The sequence below is a fragment of the Boleophthalmus pectinirostris genome, unplaced genomic scaffold, assembly GCF_026225935.1.
Source record: "Boleophthalmus pectinirostris isolate CB_2022bp ecotype Guang Dong unplaced genomic scaffold, ASM2622593v1 HiC_scaffold_11, whole genome shotgun sequence".
Taxonomy (NCBI): Eukaryota; Metazoa; Chordata; class Actinopteri; order Gobiiformes; family Gobiidae; genus Boleophthalmus; species Boleophthalmus pectinirostris.
In genome coordinates, this window is record NW_026570994.1 from 11,259,177 (window position 1) to 11,277,250 (window position 18,074).

At 38.9% G+C, this 18,074-nt stretch overlaps 3 protein-coding genes across 3 annotated transcripts; 1 reads left to right on the forward strand and 2 right to left on the reverse strand.

Annotated features, from left to right (window-relative positions):
- The first annotated feature begins 1,624 nt into the window (after positions 1-1,624).
- Positions 1,625-11,719, forward strand: dzip1 (DAZ interacting zinc finger protein 1). The gene is made up of 19 exons (XM_055165561.1): positions 1,625-1,913; positions 2,932-3,056; positions 3,215-3,808; positions 5,018-5,102; positions 5,183-5,298; positions 5,376-5,534; positions 5,618-5,752; positions 5,842-5,904; positions 5,988-6,116; positions 6,309-6,357; positions 6,437-6,487; positions 6,652-6,711; positions 7,455-7,630; positions 8,236-8,422; positions 8,512-8,686; positions 8,888-9,198; positions 9,279-9,400; positions 9,516-9,666; positions 9,752-11,719. The coding sequence occupies exons 2-19, from the start codon at positions 3,054-3,056 to the stop codon at positions 9,838-9,840; spliced, it is 2,655 nt and encodes an 884-aa protein (XP_055021536.1). The 5' UTR covers positions 1,625-1,913; positions 2,932-3,053; the 3' UTR covers positions 9,841-11,719.
- Positions 11,720-11,841: 122 nt separating this feature from the next.
- On the reverse strand, positions 11,842-13,317 carry LOC110153302 (claudin-10-like). The gene is made up of 5 exons (XM_020917187.2): positions 13,019-13,317; positions 12,775-12,936; positions 12,609-12,690; positions 12,167-12,274; positions 11,842-12,103 (listed from the first exon to the last, which is right to left on the reverse strand). The coding sequence occupies exons 1-5, from the start codon at positions 13,248-13,250 to the stop codon at positions 11,920-11,922; spliced, it is 768 nt and encodes a 255-aa protein (XP_020772846.1). The 5' UTR covers positions 13,251-13,317; the 3' UTR covers positions 11,842-11,919.
- A 1,626-nt stretch (positions 13,318-14,943) lies between these two features.
- On the reverse strand, positions 14,944-17,811 carry cldn10e (claudin 10e). Its single transcript, XM_020917201.2, has 5 exons — positions 17,448-17,811; positions 17,214-17,375; positions 16,560-16,641; positions 16,033-16,149; positions 14,944-15,419 (listed from the first exon to the last, which is right to left on the reverse strand). Exons 1-5 carry the CDS (start codon positions 17,677-17,679, stop codon positions 14,954-14,956), a joined length of 1,059 nt encoding a protein of 352 aa, XP_020772860.2. The 5' UTR covers positions 17,680-17,811; the 3' UTR covers positions 14,944-14,953.
- Between the last annotated feature and the right edge of the window lie 263 nt (positions 17,812-18,074).

Consider the following 18,074-nt stretch of genomic DNA (forward strand, 5'->3'; position numbering starts at 1 on the left):
TCTAGAAATGGTTTTGTCAGAAAATAAAAGCCCAACGAGATTAAATATTACAAACGTGTTCGTTTTACCAATTTTTTGTATTTTACATAATACACAGGATTAAAAATTGACACACGTGATATGAACTAGCTCAATTTGTGAAGTTTTTTTTTAAATACTAACGTTTATTTCCTGGGGACTATTTTAATTTGAAATCATTTACCGGAAGTGTATGTTCCGATCACGTGGTATTGACGTGTTTCTTTTGAGCTCGGATTTAGGAATGTGGAGACCTGCGACGTCACCCTCAAACCGCCCGGGGTCCTGTTTTTAGAAACTTTTTAAAACCATGAACACATCCTTTCAGGTAAGTTTTATAGCAACTTTCAAACCAATATAATGCGTTTATAATGTAACATTTGTGATTTTTATTGCAAACTCATTTTTAGTGTAGTTTCTTTGGATTCTTATGTACCCCTCGCCACTAACAAAGTTAGGGGCGAGGGGTATTGTTTTCGCTCGGTTTCTTCCGCTCTTTTATTATTATTTTTCCTTGCAAACGATCGCGATTTTGAGGGCCTAAACATCGACGACTTTACTGAACCGTATCGAATCGAAAGCGCACTGTATCGAGGTTTGTCTCATATCAGTGACTTCTTAACAACACTCGGCCTCAGTCAACAGGGAAACGTGGCTCTTGCCCCGTCTGGGAGTATGACATCATCACATTCTAGAACCTGAAAACCTCCCAGTTCCATCAGGTTCACGGCGCCGATGACATCATACATGTAAAGTTCCATAAAGCCTTGTTACCATGGAAACTCCGGAACTCAAAGCTAAACTTCAAAGCTTTGTGGGCTTTAACTCAAAGCTTTGTTTGGCCTCGGGGAGATTATAAGAGTAGGCAAATCGCAAATCACAAATCAAAAATCACAAATCGCTTAACGGAAAAGGCACATTTAGCTGAGCTTGACACAGAGCAAATCGTACAAAGATTTCAAACAGTAGACTTCACAGAGGAGACTTTACAGAGTAGATTTCACAGGGTAGGTCGCACTTTTTATCTGCGTAACAGTAAGTACAGCAACACTTACAAAACAACTCAATTATAAAACAAAAATGGCCAGAAATAACAGAGGAAATATACTCGACCTTAAACCATGACCTTAAACTAAAGAACTGTGGTCTTCGTGTGATAAAGAGTAGAGGGGTGTGCAAAAATATTGAAATATCGATATATTGTATCGTTTAATGTGATGACACAGTATCGATATTGTGGGCTGCTCTATCGATATATCACCAAGAGTATTTTTGGTTTATTTTACTAAATGATTTTGTTACAGCTACAGTTTCGTTGTTTGTTTAGTGGAAGGAAACTCATTTGACATTTTCGCTATTTTGAGGATTAAAATGTTTGTGTTTCATATGAACTTTGCACAAGAAGTGGTTTAACAAAGATTTTCCATGATTTAGCCTTTATTTTTTACTGAACCGTATCGAATCGAAAGCGCACTGTATCGAGGTTTGTCTCATATCAGTGACTTCTTAACAACACTCAGCCTCAGTCAACAGGGAAACGTGGCTCTTGCCCCGTCTGGGAGTATGACATCATCACATTCTAGAACCTGAAAACCTCCCAGTTCCATCAGGTTCACGGCGCCGATGACATCATACATGTAAAGTTCCATAAAGCCTTGTTACCATGGAAACTCCGGAACTCAAAGCTAAACTTCAAAGCTTTGTGGGCTTTAACTCAAAGCTTTGTTTGGCCTCGGGGAGATTATAAGAGTAGGCAAATCGCAAATCACAAATCAAAAATCACATATCGCTTAACGGAAAAGGCACATTTAGCTGAGCTTGACACAGAGCAAATCGTACAAAGATTTCAAACAGTAGACTTCACAGAGGAGACTTTACAGAGTAGATTTCACAGAGTAGGTCGCACTTTTTATCTGCGTAACAGTAAGTACAGCAACACTTACAAAACAACTCAATTATAAAACAAAAATGGCCAGAAATAACAGAGGAAATATACTCGACCTTAAACCATGACCTTAAACTAAAGAACTGTGGTTTTCGTGTGATAAAGAGTAGAGGGGTGTGCAAAAATATTGAAATATCGATATATCGTATCGTTTAATGTGATGACACAGTATCGATATTGTGGGCTGCTCTATCGATATATCACCAAGAGTATTTTTGGTTTATTTTACTAAATGATTTTGTTACAGCTACAGTTTCGTTGTTTGTTTAGTGGAAGGAAACTCGTTTGACATTTTCGCTGTTTTGAGGATTAAAATGTTTGTGTTTCATATGAACTTTGCACAAGAAGTGGTTTAACAAAGATTTTCCATGATTGGCCCTCGCCACTAACAAAGTTAGGGGCGAGGGGTATTGTTTTTCGTCGGTTTCTTACGTTTGTTTGTTTATTATTATTGGCCCGCGCCGGGGCGAGGGCCACCATCGCCGCGCGCGGCTTTAATGTGTATTATTATGCGTTATGTGGAAATAGAGGTCACAAAAGGTAGGACGCTAACTTTGGATTATTTTTGTTAACGCGAAATGAAAAAAATGTGCTTACTTTGTAATTTAAGAGGGATGAAATGGGCCTGGACATGTTCATGCACGTTTGGTTGGCTTTGTTAAGGTCAAGAAGAATCATTAAAAAAAGTCTCCCTCAACGATTGTTTTCGGTAATTTGATTCCCTAAGATTCACGTAAAATAGGCTAGTTTTAAAAGTTAACAACGTAACTAGGTAGTTGAACCTTTGTTTGTAGCTAACAACGCAGCAATTTTATAGTTTTTTTCCCTGTCAAAACTAATAATGCGTTTGTGTGCTTTAATCGCTGACTTAAAGGTATTCCCAAATCCCTCATGGACTCTGTATTTCAGGTACAGTGGGGGAAACATGTCCTAATGCTACCCATGTTTTGGTAACATTTTCTCCCCAGGGACGCTCGAGTGTGTCTCCATAGTAACGGCGGCGTTGTGAGCGGCAAGGGGGCGGAACCGGAGAGAGACGACGGCTGCTCCGTGTCCTGTGGTCGGTAGAGGCGTAAAACATCAGCCGACGATGGTAAGGAAAACGCGGCTGTGTATGGGCACCTGCGTGTTAGGTAGATAGCGACTGCAGTGGTGGAATCTAGCTCTGCTTCTCCTTTGTATTTGCTGTTCAAGGCTGCATGATGAGGTTGGAGGTGTAATTAGCATTTTCTCTTTCTCATTTCATTTCAGCCATTTCAAGGTGGCTTCTATTACCCTTACAACCGTGACAACCAGGGGGCCCATTCTTCAGCTGGGATTCCTTCCCTTCTTAATTCTCCGTTCAGCCAGCAGTCTGTGAATGGTCATTGTGCACCAGGTATGACTCCTTCCAGTGGCATTTCCACGGCTCCCCTCTTTAGGTTTCAGCCGCGGAGGGAGAGCGTGGACTGGAGACGAATAAATGCTGTGGACATTGATGCGGTGGTCAGTCAGATGGATGTGGCGGTCCTTCAGGACTACATCAACGCGGTGACGTACTGCAGCTTGGATGATGAGCGCTGTCCGCGATGTCAGAGTCCAGTAGACCCTGCTCTGATCAAGCTCTTTCGCCTGGCCCAGCTCACCGTTGAGTACCTGCTGCACTGCCAGGAGTTATTGACAGTGGAAATGCATGCATTGGAGGAAAGGCTTGAGGTCGCTGGTAAGGACCGTTTACAGCTGCTGGCTCAGCAAAAGGAGAAAGAAGAACAGATAAAGACATTAAATGAAGAGCTAAAACAGAGAAAGAAGGTCATTCGCACACAGCAGAGGATACTTGCACCAAGCATCGTCAACAGCCACAAGGTATTTCATTTAATACAATTGCCATCTGAATTCATTTACATTTAACATGTGTGTAGCACGGTGACAGCTCTCCCCCTCCTTCGCCTGTCTCCTCCCCCCATGCCTCTGTCATTGTTCTATTGATATATTCATAGCTTGCTTTGTGCAGCTTGGAACTAAAATGTCACAACCTTATTCCAAAGCAAAATGTATCCTTTTTGAATTCAGAGCAAATATATTTGTTTGTGTTATTATTACAGGTTTTATTTTAGTTTTATTTTATGAAAATTTCCATGTGTAATATCTATGAGAAACATCACAGTAAACTGTACACATTCATGTTATGTTGTTGGCATGGCTTTAATAAGCTTTGAACTTGAGGTTAAGGATTAAAAGGGGCAGAGCAGATGGTGTCATTAGGTTACAATTATTTGTAAAATCCACTTATAAAAACATGACAAAACTCCAACTGGAGTGGCATCTTATTGTTTTTGTATGTGATTATTGTTTAGTTTAAAAAAAAAATCTAATTTCTTTAATAACCCCTGCTGTCATCTTGATGTAGACTTTGACATCTAACCTAGCCAAGCAGTTACCAGGGCAACTTATGTAGTGTGTCTTGACAGCATGTGGTTGCTAGGTGTGTGCTAGCAGCTCGGCTAACACAAGTGGCTCAATAATTGATAGAGAAGCCATGTGTCCTCTTAAGACCTGTGCTGTTTGCCCTGAGTAAATATATTAGCTCTACTTTCACCTCCAAGAGGCCTTAGTATATTTTATTTGATTTAGCATCAGGCTTCTCAATTTGAAACTGTTGTTTATACTTAAATCCTTGGCATATGGTGCGACAAGATATCACTATCAGCCCGATTAACATTGAATGAAGTCACAGCGTTTGAGCTGTAGAGTTAAATGTAGCGTGTGATGTGTGTGTGTGTTTATGGCGGGGAGAGCGTGTGAGTGTAGCGTCTCCTGCCTAAGGGAGTAGAGCAGCATTACTTGTGCTGTCTAGAGTTTGGATATGATGCCATGCTTTCAAATCCATAACCCTCTATGTTTGAAGACTCATTCAGAATTAGATTTGCTTTCTGATTACCAGCTTCTATAAAGTAGATCATTGTTGATTTTATGTTTATGGAGACACCACTTAACTAAGGCTTTTTGTGCTTTTAACAGTGTAATATTAACAGACTTATTCTTTGTTTTTGTTTTTTCTGTTTGTTTTTCTAGTGTCTGCATTGTGAAAAATCCTTTCTAAATGCTACTTTTCTCCAAAATCATATGCAGAGACGCCATCCAGAGGAGTATGATGCCAGTAAGTTAAATAAAATGCTTCATTAAATTTTCATCTGTCTGTTGTTAATTAATTGTAATACCGGTACTTGTATTTCTCAGAATTGCTGTCAGATGGTGAAAGGAAGTCAGAGATCGACAGCCTCAAATCAGAGATTACTGCTTTAAAGGAGGAGATTGTTCAGCAGCAATTGACCCTACAAGCCAAAATAGCCCAGGTACAAGTTAATTCCAATTCATGTATATATAAATAGGTAAAGCTTATATGTTAAATCATGTTACCTTTTTGGTTCAGGAAAAAGAGCAGGAGTCTTTGCACAGAGACCTAACAAGGGAGCTGGATCGTTTTAAGGCAGAGGAGATGGCTCGAATGGACAAAAAGATTGAGGGTTGTAGAGACGGTATACGGCGGGAGATGGAATTTCTGTACACTCGGAATATTCAAGCTCTTAATGTACGCACAGTTTGATGTAACCTTTACCCTCCATGTGTAATGTTATATAGTAAGGCATTAATCTATCTAATAACAATTATTAGGAAGCAAATCAGCAGCTATCAACAAAACCAGGAAAGTCCAGTCCTGTGCAAATGGAACCAGAAAAAGACTTGGACAACTATAAGGAAATGCAGAAACAAGCGATACATAAACTTGAACAGCAACTCAAGAAGCAGGTGACTCTAACTAAAAATTACTTGCACAAAATGTAAATAAAAGTAAATTAGATAAGACCCTCAAATACCCTAAAAATGTTGTGTTTTAGGACAAAAAGTTTGAATCTAGATGGCAGGATATGAAGGATCAGCATGAAGCAGAGAAAAATCAGGTATGTTTTTGCTCATCTTTGACTTTTATTTATAATTTTCTTATATATCATAACAGAATAATCTGTCTTTCTCTGTGGGTTAGTTACTGAACGAGCTCAACAGAATGCAGATTGTGGTGTCAGAGCAACAGGAGCACAGCCAGAAGCTCAAGCAGGAGTGGGGCCGAAAACTGCTGGAGAAGGAACAAATCATCAAGAACCAGAAGGAGCAGGTCAGTCCTCATTCACAGTATCACACAGCCATTTACGCCGACAGGAAACACACCACAGGGTCAGGCCTTGTTCAGGATTTCCTTTATTAGCTGCATACAATGTTTAAAGACACCATACTGTACATTCAAAAGAGGTGACGCTGTAAGCTCAATTTATAAGAAATTTTGCTGAGTATTTGGTTTGTTTTACAGATAAAGAAGATGGCGTCTAGCCCACCAGCCAAAGTTGTTGAAACACAAGGTAAATTTAAAGAAGTTTACTTTTTGTTTATTTTCAAATTTAAAATAAAAATATAAAACATATTTATTCTTTTCATCAGTTCTACACACATCTGCAGCACCAGAGCTTAAACAAAAGAGAGTTGTTCTTGGTAAGTAATATTCTTTACAAAGACAGAGCTTATTTTCCTTTTTGAAAATGCACAGTCATAGCATTATGTTTATAAAGAAAAATCATATCAGGTCTAGCATGCTTACTGTCTCGCTTCATTTATCTGACATATATAATGACCTCTGACCTGTGCTGTCCATAAAGAGGAGCCCCCCTCTGCTCTTATGCTGGATCCTATACAGGAGCTGTCAGAAGAGGACAGAGGTAAAATAGATGCAGCAGAGCCGCCTGAGTGCATGCTGTCTGCATGAATGTATCAGTCTGTCCTTAAAGGTCATTTCATCAGGAGTTTAGTCTTAAACCATCTTAAATCACTTTAGTATGTTGATCGCAAAGGCATTAAGATGACCTCATCCCTCTTAAAGATCCTTGTGAGCATTAAACCATATTATAATGCTGTTACCTCCTCAGAAAAATACCTGGAGTTTAGTTTTGTTTTATTCACACGTTTCACTAACCCCTTATCCATCCATCCATCCATCTGCACCTTGTGATGTCATGAAGTATTACTTCTCAAGTTAACAGCTACCTTTTGCCTTTAATTCAGTAGAGATTGGCAATTCCAGATGATGCTAGTGAAGATGTATGAAGTTTAAAAATACAGTGGAACACTGTCCCATGTGTGAATGAAACAAAACATAACTTCAGGCAGTTTGCAATGAGGAAACAACAATATAAGACTGATCAGAAAGTAGTGTAATATGGGCCCTTTAAACTGGATAATAATCTCTTACAGCAGTGCCAATAGTTCAGAGTTCAGAGTCATTATTTAGAGTGACATCTTTGTGCCTTGATGGCGCACACTTGCATGGAGGCATTCTCGTCTGGCTTCCCCACTCAACCTTAAATCTCTTCATTTATCTTGGCATGCAGCGCTTGTATCACGCTGCTTTATATTTCAGTACGACATTGTAAACACACACTAACAGTGTCCTGCTACTTTCCAGAGTCCAGCAGTGTGTCTGAAGCAAAGCCAGTGGAGAGAAAACCAGAGCCAGCACCAGAGAAGAAAAAGCGGACCGCCATCAGTGCTCTAAGAAGAAACCCCAACCTCAGGAGAGAGATGAGGCCAGAGCTGGAGAAATCTGTCATTACAAAGCTCGAGAGCTATGGAGTCAAACCTGTGAGTACAGTCATACTAATACACATTTTCATTAGCCAATATTATCAATTATACATTTAAACATACTGTTCTGGCAGTTCTGAAACTAAACTTTTCAAATTTTTCATAGATCATAGATTTTCTGGGAATTTTTTTTTTAATTTTTAATCTGTTTCTGAAACTTTATAAACCTCAAAGTTATTAAAACATTTTGCATAATTTAGCATTTTTAAAAGGCATTTTGAGACTTAAAACAACAACATTACGGATATTAGCTATCACGTAGCTGCTTAGCCTCTGCAATGTCTTTGTACTCTTAATATTTGAATTTTTCATAAAGTCTATGGGAAAAATGAATGGATAACCTACCTCCGAAACTGGAATGAACGGTCACTGTTGAGCCCTATACACCAAGTGCATATGATGCCATCTGCTGGAGGACACATAGCAATACAGAAGCAAGCATTTAGAAAATTAATGTTATGCTATTATTTGAAAAGTCAGTTTTGGCTTTAAAAATATTTTAGTAAACTTTGATTTACCCATTGTTAAGCTTCATAGTTATTGGAAATAGAATACATTTGTTTGAGTTTTAGATTTAATATTTCATCTGTTTCTCTTCTCAGAATCGTACTGGACTGAAGACCAAAGAGATGGAGTCTATTCTTGTCAAGGTGCATGCGGAGCGAGAGAGGAAATTGAAAGAGCAGCCTGATTACTGGTCTTATTGGCAGGAAATTAGCGATACTGTAGACAACAAACTGGGATGCCCAAAGAAGAGCCACGATCACAGAAACAAACAGCCAATGCAAGGTATTAGAAATCACTCATGCTTTCACAATCTGGTATGTGGACCATGCTTTGTCATTCTCAGTGTATTTAATGAGCATGTGTTTGTGTAGTGTTACAGATCTATCCTCGTTCCAATAGCCTGCCTTCCAAAGCAACAAATGTGATGTCTGTTTCTTCAGAGAGGCTATCCAAAACCCCACAGCCCGCCCCGAGATCTAAGTCTGTGTCACTACCAAAAACCTCCACCCCCAAGGACAAGACCCCGTTGAGAAGATACCCTTCCATGTAAAGACCTACATAGACCTATTCACTAAATTATTGTTTGGTCAACAGGTTTTGATTTTGAGTTGATTATGTTGATAGTGCTATACATTTTTACTTCATCATTTATTTTATAGCATTTCTGACAAGGTAGCATACATTGGCTTAAAGTCCTTAATTATTTTGAACAATCTTTGTGTAACTCTCAAGGACCTCTCCTTTCAGCTCAGACGAAGAATCTGAAGAAGAAGAGACAGATGCCGAGGAAGAGCTTCAATTGGACCAGAGGAAAAAATCCAGTGTGGTCCAGAACAGAACCACTCCAGTTCTAACCAAACAGGCCTCAGTCACCTCAGTCAGCAGCCTGCCTACTAGAGGGCTGACCACAGAAGTTACCAAGACAACGGTGATGAAGATAGACAGTGAAGATGAGGAAACGTGGTCCGAAGTTAGCGAGCTCCAGGAGATCGATCCTAAAGGGCTTCAGAGCTTCAAAGACCAGAATGGGAATGTGGAGAGGAAGAGCTTTGGGAAAGGTAATACAAACAATTGTATTCTGTAAATTAATTAACAACAATTGTATGGTTTAATCTTTTGTTTTTTTCTTTTTTTTCAGAGAACAAAATCAGTGAAATGGGCAAAAAAATTGAAAAGCAGTTTACAGACAGGCTGGGCAAGAAACCAGCAGGGGGCATTAGCATTTTTCCTGAGAGGAAAGATGAAGTCCAAGAACTCTCAGTAAGACCTTTTATGATTAAGTAAATTAATTGAGTTCAAAATTAAATATAATGATAAAATTGTGCATAGTTTAAATAAATATTGAAAATGCTAATGTCCTGCTTGTTTGTGGCAGTGCACAGATCTAGAAGAGAGCAATGAGTGGGTCTCGTCTTTAGAGGAGAGAGTGTCTAAACCTGTCCATGGCTCTGTACCACTGAGGAAGAGCCTGGACTCAGCCAGCACCAGTGTGTGGGGTACGTCCACCGGAAAGGGACCCAAGTCAAGTCAGTAGTCTTAGGGCTTGATATATACCACAAATATGTTTCAGTATAATTAAGTGTCATTTTAACTTTGACTTTTGTTTTAAAGGTTTGACTGAAGCCAGTACAGGAAGCACTTTGAAGAGCAGCATTTACTCCATTAGTGATGCCAGTGATGATGACTTTAGCAATAATTAAATAGAAAATATTACGAAGGCCATATGCAAAACCCAGTGTTGTGCATGAACGAGTTCAGTGAACTTTGAACTGAACGCAACACTTTTGTAAATAAATAACTTGAACGTGAATTTGTTCAAATTATGTGTGATGAACGACGTACGTCACTGTTGGGGTTCAGTTAAACGTCGGAATTTGACGAGTGAAGATCTGCTCGCACTTCACCTCGCGAAACCACAGCCGCGTGTCAACGCGAAGGCGACTCCACCGGCAGCTTTAGCGGAACGTACGGGCTCTTGTGTCTCTCAATGGGAAGTCAATCAAACTTGACTGGGCGCGTTTAGCTGCGTTCTGTACAGGCTGACCACGGCAAACGCAAGGCACTAATTAACAGTCTATGTGGATCTGGGCTCTTTCACATGATACACAACTGCCCAGGGAGCACAATGTGCTGATGGTAAATGCACAAATACAACAATAAATACATGCTCTCTGTGTATTTTGACGGGGACGCTCGTGTAGAGCGTCAAAAAATAGGATGGATCCTATTTTCTGAAATCTACACGCACAGGACGTGCTGCTCCGCGCGCGTATTATTTTACTTGGTACATATGTCAGTAACGCGCGTCACAATGCTTTTCTAACCTGGATTGAAACGGTGGGTTTTTCGTTTTTCTTCATACAAATTTGCTAAAATCACCGCGATATCAGCAGCGGTGAAACGCCGGAGGTGCGCCCGCGTAGACCGTGATCCTGAGCGAAAGGACAGACGCAGAAGTCCGCGCTCCACCGAGATAAACGCAGCTGACGCCCGATCGCACTCGGGGTTCTCTCAGGGGCGGTCCTAGATTCCAAGTTCTAGTCCAGGATTAGTCCTGGTTTGGTCCTGGTTTAGTCTTGGTTTAGTCCTGGTTTAGTCCTGGTTTAGTCCTGGTTCAGTCCTGGTTCAGTCCTGGTTTAGTCCTGGTTCAGTCCTGGTTTAGACCTGGTTTTGTCCTGGTTTAGACCTGGTTCAGTTCTGGTTTAGTCCTGGTTCAGTTCTGGTATAGACCTGGTTTAGTCCTGGTTTAGACCTGGTTTAGTCCTGGTTTGGACCTGGTTCAGTTCTGGTTCAGTCCTGGTTCAGTCCTGGTTTAGACCTGGTTCAGTTCTGGTTTAGTCCTGGTTTAGACCTGGTTTAGTCCTAGTTTAGACCTGGTTTAGTCCTGGTTTAGTCTGGTTCAGTCCTGGTTCAGTCCATATACGGCGCAAAGGTTCAGCATCTTAACAGTTCTTTTGGTGAGAGTAAATTAAAAGTGCTGCAATAGTCGTGTAATGTTTTACATTTTAAATACAGTAATATTGTAATGTAACAAATGACTTTGAAATGACAGTAACAAGTCATAAATAACACATTACAGTTTTAAAGTCACTTGTCCAACAGTGTATCTTGTAAAGTTGTTGTAAACTAGAAGTCAGTTTGAAAAATAAATGCAGCCTTTCATTTACAGATCTCATCTAAATATAAAATGAACTGAACTTTGAACTAGTTCAAAATTTAAATTGTGAACTATGAACGTGAACTATTCACTTTGAACAAGTGTGAACTGAACTTTGAACTAGTTCATGAAAAGTGTGAACTTGCACAACACTGGCAAAACCATGAACCTCAGCCAGCACCGCTACAACTCCTCTACACACACCAAATAGCAATATACTGGAGACAATATTTCAATTTCAAGGGAATTACACTGTTAAAAATATCTTTATGAAATAAGGAAATAACATACCTTTGTTTGACTAGATTGCACTATTCTAATGTAGGAATACCTTGTGCCAATGTTGTACGCCTATGAACTGTTTTATTATTAACGTAAATTCAAAGGTCACAGATGAGTTGTTTTTTAGTAAAGACGCATTTATTACTATGTTACCAGTGTTTTGTACAATATATTTTGTAAGTTTTTAACAAAAAAATGTATAGAAAGTATTTATACAGAACAATAAAAGTTTTTCATTACAATGTATTCTCAAAAGAGTTCTTGTCAAAATGTGAATGCATGTGTGTGTGTATTATATTTATCTGTGTAAGTATTGTATGTATTTTTTTTAACAATACCCTTAAACAAAAGTGTCTCGGTTGTATGTGTTGATGGTTTTTGCAGATCTTGTCCCTCTTGTTCTGCTCTTTCTCCCTTCGTAGAACAGAGGTGGGACCAGGGTTACTCTGGAGGCAGGAGCCATGTAGGTGCGCCTGCTGCGGCTGGTCACATAAGTCCCATACACTCTGCGTCTGTCTGTGGAACTGATAATTATGCAAAATATTTAGGATCTGTATTGTTTCAGTATCAAATGTTTGACATTTTACCTTGATGGCACGCTTTCTTTCCCTGAGAAGTATCCTTGTACAATTCCCCCACAAATGAGCAGAATTGAGCCTCCCCATCCAACAAAAACAGCAGCACCAAGCTCAAATCTAGAAGTATATAAATATATAACAGTATTTCTTATTTTCTGTAAAACACACTTAAAGGCCCACTGTGCCACTTTTCTGGTAGAGACTCTGCTACCTACTTGCCTCCATGGAGATGTTATTGCTTTATCTGGAATGTTCCATGGTATGACATTAACATATCTATCATTACAGGTGTTTCTATTGCTCAAAACTGTAACCTGCTTGTCACCCTTGTCATAGATCTATACTGTACTGGAACATTCTAGAGAAAGCAATAACAATTCCATGGAGACAAGCAGCTGACAGACCAACCACTTGAAATGTTACGCAGTTAGACCTTTAAACTTTCACTTACTTTTGAGCCCTGAAATTTGGATCCACAAACTCACTAATAACTTTATGGGCCCACCAGGAATAGGTTATCATTCCACAGAATCCTACAAGAAAACACACTTTTATTATACTTGTCATTAACTGTTACATTACTTACTTACTTAATTCATTATTATTATTATTTCTACCTGAAGCTAAGTAGGTGAGTGCTCCAGCAAAGGTGACTCTTGCATTAACAATCTCTGATCCTCCTATTTTCGTGCATTTCATCCCAATGAGAGTGAGGACTCCACCAAAGAAGCCTGTGATTACTGCACACACAGCCAGAGCTCTGCATGCATGTAAGAACACTAGGAAAAAATACATTACATAAATAATTACAGTAATTTAAATTTGTGATGTTATATTTTCTTATATATGTTTAAGTCTTACCAGGCAGAGCCAACATGGAGGGGTATTCCTTGCAGTCTGAGACCCCAGTAGTGTCAGATACACAATCCCTCCACAAGTTAGAGTAATAGTTGGCTGTGGTCAAGACAATGCTACCTACTTCAGAGAAAGTCCAGTATTCTGTGGGGAGAGTGGAGCAGACCAGTATCCATCCACATAAACAGCTCACAAAACAGCCAATCTCTACATACATAACCACTGTCCGATACTTCATGGTGAGTAGATTTCCCCCAAAGAAAAGACACTAACTTTGACAGACTGTTAGTGGTTTCACTGATGTATTCACGACAAAGGGCTGTAGCTGTTTGGCCAGTTCTTATCTGTTAGATTGTTTTGCTCCATAAGCACCTTTTTGTTCCCAGGGCTGGACTCAGAAATGCTCAGAAAGATGATGTCATATGTTTAAAATGGCTTTATACTTAAAACTATAATTTATTTTGTTTTTATTTGAAGGTTTTTCCGCTTTGTTGGTAACTGGCACTGTTACACATGATAACTACTAGTACCATTACTTTTGCAAACAGTACATTACCAGTTCACTGTTTTTATTAAAAGCATCATCAAAACTGTTATTTCCTAAAAAACACTTCATTTCATACTGTATGTAACTACATATATGTTAAAGGGCACATATTATGCAATGTTTCTGCTCTGTGTTACAATGTTTCCTCATTACAAACATACCTGGAGTTGTTTTACTCACACATGTTTACCACACAAATCCTGCATATTTAGGCTGAGTTCTTCTCTCAAACAGAAAACACTTTCCACCTTGTGATGTAATGTGGTAATACAGCAGGTGCTCCACTGTGCTTTTAAACTTCATACACCTTCACTAAAATTATTTGGGTAATTTTATGGAACTGCTTATCTCTATTGAACTAAAGGTAAAAGGTAACTGTTAATTTGAAAACTACAGTTTCATAACATCACAAGGTGGAACAGAACATTTGAAGTTGCTGATTTTTTACTTCAATTTCCACAATACATCACAAACATGTATTTTGTTACTTCCCTCATAAAAACATTTTACTGTCAATGTATTTCAACAGTCTCTTCCATCTGTGTGGCAGGAGAATCTGGAAATTGTTTGAGGTGTAAACAACACTGCTCAGGCCTGACTGAGGGACAGTACATTACGTAAGGAAAACAAGACAAAGTAGTGAGTGAATTTACAAATGGGGAGGTGTCTGCCTGAGAGCGCACACATGCAAAACACATGTTGTTTCTAACATTATCATAACATATTAATTAGGGATGCACCGATCTGATACTGGTGTTTGATATTGGTGCAGATACAGAAAATTTTCCTTGGTCAGATATCTGCTACCAAATATTGGTTTATTCAGTATCCTGGTTGGACGTATAAACTGATGTAATAAGGCTATTTTCTGATTGTAGTCAGCCCCATAATGATGAACTTTTGAACTTTTATTTACGCAACGTTACACAAAGAGATAAATAACAGTTACATAGCACATCTGGATCACTTTTGTCTTATTTTAGAGCGAGAGTGAGAGATAATTTATTGATACCAATTTAAATTCAAGATATTGTTTAAAGGAAATAGTTAATATTGGTCAAAATCAGTATCGGATTCAAAAAACTGGATCGGTGAATCTCTCTACATACAAATTTGTTTGTTCTTTTCTCTTTGTAGTTCAAATCAGAGATGAGTTATTACAGTAACATGAATGAGCATACTTATACTGTTTGTGTGTACAGTCTGTTCTTCATTGCTTGATTGAACTATAATTCCAGCCTCCAAATGTATTGATTTAAAATAATCAACCAAAATTTAAGTACATTTTTTATTATGCAACAATATTTTACAAAATGCTACAATATAGTTCACATGTCAGGCCTTCATGTATTAAACCAGTGATCTTAAGTCTTTAAAAAAAAAAAAAAAAAAATTTATATGTAGGAATTCTTTACAAACTGCGCTGATTCACTCTTGGAAATTCCCGATATTGTAGACACTGTCCGGCTGCTCCCACTGCTCCCACTGCTCCCACTGCTCCCACTGCTCCTACTGCTCCTACTGCTCCTACTGCTCCTGCTAGACCCTGAGATGGTGGATAAACTGGACCTGGAAGACCTCCCTGACTCTGAGCCTAATCTGGAGGTGGAAGCCCGGGAGCCTGCTGCCCTGGGGCTTCTGGGAGTCCTGGATGTTCTGGATGTCCGTCCTGTTTTGGAGGTGCGAGCCGACCTGGAGGAGATTTCCGATACATCTGACTGTTTGGATGAAAGCTCAGAAATGGAGGAAAGTTTGGACTGGGAGGTGAGGTCCGACTGGGTGGATAACACTGTGGTAGACTTGTTTAAGTTGGTTGTGGTGTTTTTCTCCACGTCTGGTAAACCTCTGACAGCTACCACCCTGGAAAAAAAAATACATGTTCACATTTTGTGATTTGGTCCTCAAATATTCAAACAATAGGTAGAAGTACTACGATAAATACTGACCCTAAAATAATATTGTTCCTTCTGACATATATTGAACTCAACATTGTAATTATCGCAACAGGCCTAGTTCTAAGTGCACTGCTATTTCTTAAACCAATAAAGCCGTACAATATACAAATATTACTTTCAAGTCAGTACATGTTTGAAATTTATGTAAGGTGACTCATCGAATTCCTCTTACAACCAACGTGAATATGCAAATCTTATGTATAGTTTATGGGCAGGTTTATAGTCAAATATGATCCACATGTTTTATCATCTGGGAAAGCTCTTAAAGTAATACCGTAATTAAATAAAGCTGTATAGATCTACAGCAAACAGGAAATCCTTTTAAATACTCCCTTATTCTTCCCTTCTATAGCTTTAGGCCATGTTTGCTTACTGAGTCGAAGTGTACACACATGTGGTATTTAATAGGAAACATGTCGCCTTAACTTTCGTGCTATTTATTGCGGAAGTGGAGCTCTTTATTTACCGATGGCCCCTCTAACTTCTTGAAATAATAATGATATGTTTTGTACACTCACACTGGCTCTCCTCCTCCACACAGGGGCTTGCACACAGACCACAGGTAGAAGAAACCACCGGCCATATGGAAGGCAGAACCAACCCAGCCCAAGAACAGTGGCGTACCAAGGTCATATCTGCGTTTCAAGATGTGGAACATGAATTGAAAATCACCTCAGTGACACAAAAACAGATTAAAGGTCCCACATTACACTATTTTCAGATCTATGTTATAATGTTGTTTCCTCATCAAAAACATACCTGGAATTTTTGTTCCATTCACACATGTTTATCACACAAACTCTACATTTTTTGGCTGTATTCTTCCTTCAAAATGAAAACACTGTCATGTCATACACAGGAAGTGTTTTTAAACTCCATACACCTTAACTAGAATCATTTGGATAATTTCAGCCCTGGAATTGATCATCTCTACTGAAAACACAACTCCGGGTATGTTTTTTTTTATTGAGGTAACAACATTATAATGTGGTTTAAAGAGTCTATTTTGTCTAATATAGGACTTTTAATATGTATTTGTACTTACTTGAGGTCTTGGAAGTCAGGGTTAAAGTATTCCACGGAGACATATTGAGCATAAACAGCGTATCCACTTGTAGACAGCACACCTAAAGATAAAATATTACCTCCAGATTTCAGAACATGCATGTGATTTGAATGAATGAAGGCAACACAAAAATATAGGCACAATTTTAAGGAAGGTAATTAATTAACATTTCCTGGGGGTGTTAATTACTTACCACCCCCTAACTGAATGCACTACTCTATTAGAAGCTCTGTTACTCAAGTTTGATTTTAATCTGAGCTTTAGCTTAACACAATCTGACCGCAAAGAGCTGATTTAAACGCCTCTCACACACTCTGACCGTTTTTGTTCAAAATCAAACACCTAAAAAGAACCATGAACTCTCATATTGATCACAGGCTGCTGAAAATGTTTTTCTTAAATCCTGTTTGTATTTTTTCTTGAGTTTTCAGACGATCTTAAAGTGTTTTTGTCTGTGTTTGCCAGTGTGTGTAGTGTCACCATGGAAACTGCAGTATGTCACTGCTAAGTATCAATAGTGCTTTACAGAACAAAAAGGTTTCAAATAACATAAAATTGACAACAAAATATTACAGACAAGAAAAAAATAGATAAATAAATATGAAAAAAACAAACAAACAAACATTAATTTACCACTTATAATATGACACCATCCTCCAGCGTAGACCTTCTTGTATTTAGAAAGATCCTGGCCTCCAAGATATGTGCACTCCATTCCCAACATACTAAGCACAAAGCCAAGCATGCCCAAAGAAAGGGCAGCCATTAGCAACCCACGCACTATTTGGATGTGTCCTGGAAAAGAAATAAAACAAGCAAGTGGGAATCATTTGTTTTTTTTTATATGAAGACAATATACGGACTTACCCTCCACTGACCACAACACTGGGAAGTCATAGCAGTTGCTGACAGCAGTGGAGTCTGTAAAACAAGACCTCCACAGACTAGACCAGTACCAAGCCACTTTGATAATGGATGATCCAGCCATGCCTCCAATAGAAGTGATTTTCCAGCCCTCCATCGCCATGGTGCAGGCCACAAAAATCCACCCAAGAACTGTCATGAGGAAGCCCCATATCTGCACCACTCTGATCTTCATATTATGTATTTGCCAAACTTCACAGCTAAAAATGTCCTTGATGTTTTTAATCCATAAAATCCAGTCTGATTGTCCTTTGTCTCTCCACTATCCACAGATCATTGTTCATCCTAAAGGGCTACAGGACTCACTGAGCTGCTCTCAACTGAAGACAATCTCAGGTACAAATCTGAGCCATTCAGCGACTTTATAAAACAAAACATGAGGGTGAAAGACTGCACCCAAGTTCCCATAGATGTTGGCAAGTTAAAATTTGAGTGCTAAGCAAATGTCTCATATTGCAGTCAGTTCCTTCCTTATTTAATATCTCTTTATCTGTTATATAATAAGAAAGTTGTGTTTGTAATTAGAATGTATTTTTGGTTGGCACAAGCTTCAAACTTATTGAGGATAGA